The sequence below is a fragment of the Amphibalanus amphitrite genome, unplaced genomic scaffold, assembly GCF_019059575.1.
Source record: "Amphibalanus amphitrite isolate SeventyFive unplaced genomic scaffold, NRLGWU_Aamphi_draft 000237F_arrow, whole genome shotgun sequence".
NCBI classification, from domain to species: domain Eukaryota; kingdom Metazoa; phylum Arthropoda; class Thecostraca; order Balanomorpha; family Balanidae; genus Amphibalanus; species Amphibalanus amphitrite.
The window spans coordinates 433603-443012 of NW_024881732.1; the positions used below are offsets into that span (position 1 = coordinate 433603).

At 52.0% G+C, this 9410-nt stretch overlaps 1 protein-coding gene across 1 annotated transcript; it reads right to left on the reverse strand.

Moving 5' to 3' along the window:
- Nucleotides 1-1914: 1914 nt before the first annotated feature.
- On the reverse strand, nucleotides 1915-6100 carry LOC122385999. The gene is made up of 2 exons (XM_043374761.1): nucleotides 3004-6100; nucleotides 1915-2820 (listed from the first exon to the last, which is right to left on the reverse strand). The coding sequence occupies exons 1-2, from the start codon at nucleotides 6037-6039 to the stop codon at nucleotides 1915-1917; spliced, it is 3942 nt and encodes a 1313-aa protein (XP_043230696.1). The 5' UTR covers nucleotides 6040-6100.
- Between the last annotated feature and the right edge of the window lie 3310 nt (nucleotides 6101-9410).

Below are 9410 nucleotides of genomic sequence, written 5' to 3' on the forward strand. Positions count from 1 at the left end.
CTCTGACATCCAAGCAAAAATATGATTTTGGTACACTGCCTGTGCCCCCCGGACGTGACGTAGTGTGCTCGCGCGCGTTGCAGGGTCTCTGCGATCGAAAAAGAGCGCTAGCAGCGCGCCACTCGACGCCGCAATTGTCAAAAGTCAAAAGTTAGTATGCTTTATTATGAATGATGTGTGTAAGTGAGTTTTTATGTTGTTTATTTGGAGGAAATGGTTGGAATAAATTAAGTTATTTTTATTTCTGTTGGTTGGAGTTTTTATTCAAAAGATTTCGGTATATACCATTGATATTTACTGAAAATACCTTCGCTTGAATAAATTGCAGATATTTGGCAACTGAAGTGTTAGGTAAGCCTAAATGATATGTAAAAAGGTAAGAGACACCCTGATTATCATTTGAGAAACGAAAATATATGAATTTTCCTTTTAACCCGCGCCCTGCTGGGGGGGGGGGGTGTTTGAACACCCCCCCTTGTGGTTTTTCGCGAATATCTCAAAAACGGCGGCGCGGAGCGCCGCCGTTTTTGGTACACCTTATCATACATCAATTCTACACATGTTGTGAAAATTTCAGACCAAGGTCATTCAAGGTCAGGTCACCAGGTCACTTGAAGTGACCTCAACTCATAAAAACTTTCAATGTCTGTCATAGCTACACCGAGTGACCGATCGCTTTGAAACTTTCAGCGATTGCTAAGAGCAATAGCAAGTACAAAATGTATATCTCAAAATTTTGATATCGATGACCTAAGGTCAGGTCAATTTTGCGACCTCCCCATTATAAGTCAATGGGAGAAAATTGAAATGCGCCTTTTTTGGAGGAAAGACATTATAAACACTCCCAAACACCGAATTACAAGTGGTTTAGACACACTGAACTTGAAAATGGTGTCCGTGACCCTTGTTTATGCCCTGAGGTCATCTTAGGTCACGAATGGTATCTAACAGTTTTTCGCAAATAACTTTTGATAGAGGCATGCTAGAGCGATGAAAACAACTTAGATGTGTTCAGCTCGACGATACGGATCGACTGATATGCAACATGACCCTTCCCGGTCAGGTCATGACCTTGACCTGAGGTCAAATTTTCAAGTTGACCTTTCAAGGTCAAGTTATAGTTCATTCGATGCGTCTTGACGAGAGGAACACGATGCCGGTAAAAGTAAGCTTGTACAAGGCCTGGGTCAAAAGTTATTGCAGAAAAACTGTTTCCGAAAAAATCGGCTATTTTTGCAGTTTTTGCCCCCTGCAGGCAAAACCGTTGACGTTAGGTCAAATCTGAGAGAATTATTCAGAAAGGGCGTTAATAGGGCTATCGAATGCGCTTTTCCGCGGCGCTGTAGCTCTATTGGTTCCCGAGTTATGCGTTGGCTTCTTGGAAGTTTTCGACATTCGACCTGGAAATCGGCGAAATTTTGCCTTCAATGACCTCTGGTGACCTGACCTTTGACCTGACCAAAAAATTGACTGAAGTGATTTCGTCATTATTTTTTACGCTCTTTCGAACGCCGCCTTCCGCGTATCGCTACGTGGCCCAGGAGCCGAGTTACAAGGGGGGGTGTTCAAACACCCCCCCCCCCCCAGCAGGGCGTGGAAATCCAGGACCCCCAGCAGGGCGCGGGTTAAGACTCGCTCAATATGCTACTCCGCAGTTTATGCCCCGAGGGTGTTCGAGGGTTCCCGTTAGTTTGTCGTTGGCGCTCGGCTCGCGCGCGAGCCGACGTCACCGTCTGTGACGTCGGCTCGCGAAATACGTCATACCCTGCACACAAAATAGCCGGCTGCCGAACAGCGCTCTTAGCAACGCATTTGTCTGAAGTGCGCAATATGTGTCACATCTGGAAAATTTAGTAGCTACTTGATTATTCAACTAGAGTTGGACTATATAAGCTAGGTTTTTTTTAGGTAAGCCTAAATGGATGAGCCCGGGATGAGCGACACCACCCGGGCGAGGGGCCACGTGCCCCGGCGTCCTTCGCCCTGCAGCAGGACGACCTGGCCGACCGCGGGCAGGCGAGTGGGGCGGCCGCGCGGTGACGCGGCCCAGCCTCTCAGCGTCTCGAGGTACTCGGTCGTCCACCGACGGACGAGACAGTCACTCACACGGCGCCGGTTACGCCAGGTCCTGCCCACATGGGAGTCAGAGTCAAGACTGGGACAGACCACACCGGAGATGGTGGTAACCCCAAACAACAGGTGAGCAGGGGTAAGTAAATCATCTCCATCACTAGGGGTCAGGGGCCTCAGGTTGAGGTGAAACGCAAGTTCATACAGCGTCACAGCCAGTTCATCATACGACAGGTGGCACTGGTGCAACGTTATCTTCAGGGCGCTCTTGGTCACACCGACGAGCCGTTCCCAGAACCCGCCCCACCACGGGGCGGCCTCGGGGATGAAGCGCCACTTGACTGACCGTGGCACATGACTGACGAGAGCACGGAAAGTACGGGCATTGTCACTGACAATCAGACTGGGCGTTCCTCGCAGGGCCATGAAACGCCTGAGCGCCAGGGTGAGATCAGCGGCACTCTGAGACCGCACCAGTTCCAGGTGGACGGCACGAGACGAAGCGCAGGTAATCAGCAGCGCCCACACTTTGGTGTCTCTATCCACATACAGAGGGCCAAAGTAATCGATTCCCACCTTGGAGAATGGGCGCGAGACTTCTGACCTGAATGCAGGCAGACGGCCGTCCGCAGCTCGGTAGGGCAGTCCTCTGTACCGCCGGCACCTGAAGCAGGTCCCCAGCACTCGGCGCACCGTCCTCCTGCGGATGAAGTACTCGCCTGACAGGAGCGCGAGCGTCACTCTCGTGCCCTGGTGAAAACAGCGGCGATGCGCCTCGTCAACGATCAGCACAGTGATATGTGCCCACTCCGGGAGAACGATCAGCGGCGGCTCATTGGTCCTTGGCACGGAACACAACAGTCCATCATCGCTGATGCACAAGACACACTTGGCTAACGGGGAACTCACCGGCAGCAGAGTCCCGTTTCTCACCGCACGCAGCTCCTCCGGGAAGGCGCGCCGCTGGGCCTCCCGGATCCAGTACACGAGCGCCTCTCTTCTCTCCTCTGGCGACAGCGGTCCGGACTGACGTTCAGTCTCAGGACTCCGGGCGTTGTGGACGAACCTCTTCAGCCACGCGATCCTGTTCACGGCGGCTCCAAGATCTGAGAAATCGGTGGCCTGGAACGCGTCATCAGCAGTCTCTACCGACGGCACGTTCTGCATCACAGGGTGGCTACGAGTCACAGGAGCCACCCTCCTCTCCTCCACGTCGGCCTCAGGGCTCACCGTCTCCACCGGGTCTGGCTGAGGAGGCAGGTCAGAGGTCACGAGGAACGGCGGGCCGTTCCACCACTTCGCAGACACTGCGAGCTGAGACAGGGTGATGCCCCTCGTACCCAGGTCGGCTGGGTTCTCAAGCCCCCGGACAAACCGCCAGCGGTCAGGATCGGTCAGCTCTCTGATGGCAGTCACACGGTTCTGAACAAACACGCGGAACAGTTTGTCACTCTTGATCCAACACAAGACATCTGTCGAATCAGTCCAGTACGTCACACTGGGTGCTGACAGACACAGTGACTCAGTCACGAAGGCCATAAGTCGGGCCCCGGTCAGCGCCGCCATCAGCTCGAGCCGGGGGACAGTCAGGCTCGGGTTGATCGGCGCCAGTCGTCCCTTGCAGATCAACAACTGCGACTCCCCACCCTGAGAGACATACACAGTGGCACAGTAGGCGGTCTTGGAGGCATCACAGAAGACATGATACTGCGTGCCCAGACTGGTCTCACCGATCATCGCAGCACGCGGGAAGGAGACTGTGCTGCCGGCAGAATCTTGCCACCAGGCGGCGACCTCTGCTTGCAGCGCGTCAGGCAGCGGCTCGTCCCACGTCAGCTCCACCGACCAGGTCCGCTGGAACAGAGCCTTCCCTCTGACGAGCCACGGGGTGAGCAGGCCCAACGGGTCAAACGGCTTTGCCACTGCGGACAGAAGCTCACCCCAGGTGCGAGGACACAACATCTCAGGCACGGTCACAGCGAGTCTGTCAGTCTCTGTGTTCCACGCCAGACCCAACACTTTTGAGTCCTCGGAGGACACATCACCTGTGGTGCGGGTCTTGTGCAGCTCCATCCTGGCCTTGCTGAAGACGCTGCTGACTTCCTTCATCCCAGCAGCCGCCTCTTCTCTGGTGCCGAACGTCGGGCACAGGTCGTCCATGTAGAGCGCTCCCTGCACCTTCTGCATCAGCTCCGGCTGGGAGACAAGGCACTGGCGGACATGGCAGCACACAGTGCGCAACAGCATGTACGGCGAACAGGATACGCCGAACGGGACCCTCTGAAAGCGCAGGTGGCGGTCTCCCCACAGGAACTGCACGTAGCGCCTGTCCTCCTCCTTCAGGACGATCTGGTGGAAGGCGGCTCGAATGTCTGCCTGACAACCAACAGCATTGGTGCGGAAGTTCAGCAAGACAGAGGGAAGACGGCTCAACAGGTTCTCCCCCGGGCTCAGGTACTCGTTCAGGCTCCACCCGGTAGCATCAGGAGCGGACCCGTCGAAAACCACTCTCAGCTTATCACCCCGGACAACACCCCGGTGCGGCAGGAAGAAGGCGTCATCAGGGTCATCTGTGAGAGGGGCATCCTCAACCACACCGTTCACAATCAACTCGGAGATATGACGATCATACCTGTCGAGCTCGTCGGTACTCATCTTGGAGACCAGACGTCGGGTGCGTAGCTCCGTAGACGTCAGGTTGGAGGCCGGCCTGCTGTCCGACTTCCAGAGCAGACCCATCTCGTAACGCTGCTCCTCTGGGTTCCAGGTCGGCTCAGGTGGCACCTCGTCTGCAGTCTCCTTCGCCGAGATTCCCACGGCGTCCAGGCTCCACATCCTCTCCACGTCAGCCAGCTGACAGCGGTAGACGCGCCTCTGTTCAGTCTGCTGGTTCTGTGCCTGCCCATGGAGAACATGACCAAACACCGTCTCAATCAGGCGCAGTCCGGGCCCAACCTCCACTTGGTCCCACATCACAACCTGGTAGATCTGATCACACCCGATCAACAGATCCACAGGCCCCTCACGGTAGTCATCAGCGAGCACGACACTTGGGGGCAGCGACAGGTTCTCAGGCAGGCTGTACGTCCCAACAGGTACACACAGGCGATCAGTTTTCCAAAAAGACAGTGTGGCCTCACCTCCTTGTCTGCCAGTCAACTTAACTGACACTCGGTCGTAGACTCTGGCCTCCTCAGTCCTCTCCATGAACCCGACGCAGGCGAAGACTCCCTGCTCCTCAGTCTCCAGGCCCAACTTCTCTGCTAGAGACGACCTGATAAACGAAGAGTCAGAGCCTCCATCGATGAGTGCGCGCACCTGGCACACACCTCCCGGTCCACTGACCTCTACCAACACGGTCTGAACAAAGCAGCTGCTCTGAGCGTTCACATTGTAAAGGTGCTTACCCTGACCAGGGCTGGTGGCTTGGCAGGGCGGCTGGACGGCAGCTGCGCTGGGCGACTGGACGGACGGACCGACGGCAGAGGTGTGCCCAGTCACTTCACCTCCAGACGGCTGCTCAACAGGCGCTCTCTCTGTCCACGCTGGCGTCTGACTGTCCTGGAAGGTCAGATGGTCAGGCCAGCCAGGCGACCATGCAGCAGCAGCAGCAGGCGCTGTACACGTTACAGCGTGCATTGAGCGGTCAACAGCACGAGGCGGGTGGGGCGCAGCGGGCGACTGACGAGCAAAGCCCTGGCGAGCCGGTGCAGCAGGCGGGCGCACAGGGGCAGCAGGCAGGCGCACAGGGGCAGCAGGTGGGCGCACAGGGGCAGCAGGTGGGCGCACAGGGGCAGCAGGTGGGCGCACAGGGGCAGCTGACCCTCCCGCATCATGCAGAGATGAGTGGTGAGCCTCACCGCACCTGGGACATGTAGAGCTTGTGCACACTCGCACCATGTGTGGCCCCAGACACTGATAGCACAGGCCCTCCAGTCTGACAGCCCTCCAGCGTGAGGCGACATCCATGCTCCTGTAAGTGGGGCATGCAGAGAGGCCATGCCTCCCATTCTGGCACACTCCACAAACCCAACCAGCCCTGCCTGACCTGCCTTGTATCCTGAGGACACTGGTGGCTGACCTCGCTGATCTCGGCTGGGACGGCTGACTCTGGTGAACAGCTGGGCTGGCGGCTGGTGTCCCTTGTGCAGCTGCATCCTCTCTCATCTGCACCTCCTTCTGCAGAAACTGCAGGAAGTCTGGGAGGTTCTCGGAGACACCACTCTGCGCTCTCATCCACTGCAGCTTCCACGTCTCTGGGACACAGGACTTCAGCACAGGCATGAGAAGCACAGAAAACGACTCAGCAGTCACACCCATCGTCTCCAGTGCACGAACATCAGACACCAAACCATCCACCATCTGACGCAGCTGCAGAAGGTCATGGTCATCAGGGACACAGCGAGTGTTCAACAGTCTCTGCATCAGTGACTCCCTCAGCAGGTCCGGACGGTCAAACCTCTCCTGTAAGGTTTCAATGGCCTTGACATATCCAGCATCAGTCAACGGCAGTCCCTGGATAGCTGCATGTGCCCTCCCAGTCAGGTACAGTTTCAAGTGTACAAACTTTTCCACTGGGGAACAAGCTCTGTTGTCATGAACAGCAGTTCTGAACAGGTTCCAGAACTCAGGCCATGTGTCAACTGCTCCGTCAAACTCAGGCAGCTTTAGCTCAAGCTTAAAAGCACTCTGGCGCTCATGCAGTACTGGAGCAGAAGCTACTCCCCTCTCGAGCCTGGCTAGAACACGCTTAGCCTTGAAGAGAGCATCATACGCATCCTGCATGTGTGAGCTATCATCCTCGATCCCATGTTTGTCAAGTTCACATTGTAGCTGTAGCATGTGCTCATAATGCATCTCGAGGTGGTGAATGCGTAGGGCCAGCTCATCCTCCTGCGACTGATCACTGGCAGAGAGGTCACGCAAAAGTCTGGTTACCTTACCTCTGGCTAAGGTTCGCTTCTGGCGCAGTTCACTTTCCTCCATCACAGCTCTTGACAAAAACACTCAAATCTTGAAGGCACAATCTCAATCTCAATCTCAAAATCAAAATCTCAATCAAAATCAAAGCAAAGAACAACCAAAAGCAAATCTTGATCCGGCCAGCGGAGGACTATGTGGTGAATTAACAATAAAAAATAGCCGGTTCGTTGTCAAGAAAGAGTTGAATTGATGTTACTTTATATTCTCTTCGGCGGCGGCGGCGACTCCCAACACTCTCAACACGTGGCGGCGTCACAATCACGGCGGCAGTCAGGGCGGAACTCCACCACGAGGACGAAACGGGGGCGAAATCAACTCGGTTTATACAGCGCAATGTGAAGGCATATTTACGTCTGGACAACGAGTTGCGTTGGAGAGGCCGGAAATAGTGGCGATTTCAGGACCGCAAGAATGGACCGTCATTGGAATGATTCTTTTTTAAACCGTGCACTGTTTTCGGCCGGAATTTAATAATTACTACAAAACATTTTGTAATTACGTTTCCACCAAGAATGAATGCCATCAGGGCTAATTTTTTACTACTTTCTTATTTTGTCAAGAAGCATATAGTGCTGTCATATTGCAGTTTTAGCGCGTTTGTTACAAAATATGAAGCGAAAAGCGTCAGTGTATATCAATATCAATATTGTTCACTATTTCATTTGTGCCTTCATGTCAGTATTGAAGGTGGATCATTAAATTTTCAACGCAGTTTACAAACAAGCATTTGGTCTTTCTCGTACATAAGCAGTGGCTAAGAAAAGGTTGATCAATCCTGAAGTTCAGTCATCGTACCTCAACTTAGCAGCAAGATCCCCAAGGACAGAGGATATAATATATTGTATACATGTCCTGTAAATCAAAACAAACAAGCATTTGGTCTTTCTTGTATATAAGCAGTGGCTAAGAAAAGGTTGATCAATCCTGAAGTTCAGTCATCGTACCTCAACTTAGCAGCAAGATCCCCAAGGGCAGAGGATATATTGTATACCTGTCCTGTTAATCAAAACATTTTTGTGCCTGCAAAGGCTTAAGTTATCTGTGGTGTGTTCGGACTTTGGAGTTAGGCTATATGGCCATTTTTGTTGTATGTTTATGTGGAGATTGAATATAACTGACACTGTGCTTGTTTGTATACTTACTATCGTCAAACAGGGAACAGCACATTCACATAACATACTCACCTAGCACCTAACTCATAGCTGTACCCTGCAGGATCTGTACTTGTTCATGTCTCGAGCATTAACATAGCACTTAAGTAGCTTAGTAATCATTTCCACATTTTCTGAGCATCTAACATGACATACAGCAGTGCTGAGCAGCTTCAGAGAAGAAACACTTTAAATGCACAGACTCACACTAGCCACCCAATGAGCCAATTCCTCAGTTGACTGTTTCCCTGGATGCAGCTTGGCAATGTGAGCTAACTTTTGGCAAGTTGAAGGTTAGCAGGTAAGATTGAGTTAGGGTGAGTACTGAGTACCTATCTATAACTGGGTGCTACTGCTATGCAGGTCTTGGGTAGGCTGCAAATATGTACGTGATGATTGAGGTTAGGTCAGCTGTCAGGTTAGTCAGGTATGCTCATTGCTCAGGTCACATTTTTATGGACACTTGGCAAATTAAAAAAAAAAAACTAACAATCTAATCTAAGCTAACCTGACTAAACATACACAACTACTGACTATAGGAACTAAGCACCTACCTACTTGTGCCTACATCTCATACCATGTCAAAGTAGAGTTCCTTGGTGGAAGATTACCATCAGTACTTTTTATCCCAACCCTGTGATGAAAACTAATACTTCTAAGCTCTGAGTCAGTACTTGCCATCCACAGGAAGAAACGCTGAGGCTGAGAGCTTTGCCATTGTATATTGGACCAATAATCACTATCACGAATGACTATGAAGTATGAACACATTATATGATCACATCGTTGCATGGATTGTCACATTGACAATTTTACTACAATCCTTTTTCAAGAAATACAGTGATGATTAACATCAAAATCAACATAAAGTGGATTTAGTGATCCAAGCTTTCTCCTCCAGTAGCAATGGAATGATCGCATGTTTCATTTGCCAGCCAGAGTACCTGATGCACATTATACAATCTGCATAGCATCTAAGCATACTGCATAGTAAAACTGCCCAAGTCCATTCATTCTAGATTTCTAACTTGATAGTTAGCACTAATTTATCTTGCTGTTGTAAGTTATCATTCAATATTCATACCAATACATGAATATGCGCTCATCAGTCAACATTTTCTGGCATGATCCTGCTCAGCGTGCTCTTCAGTATTGCTCCAAGGTCTGCAATATTATAGCTTGTTTTTGGCCAATAAGCTCTTTTAA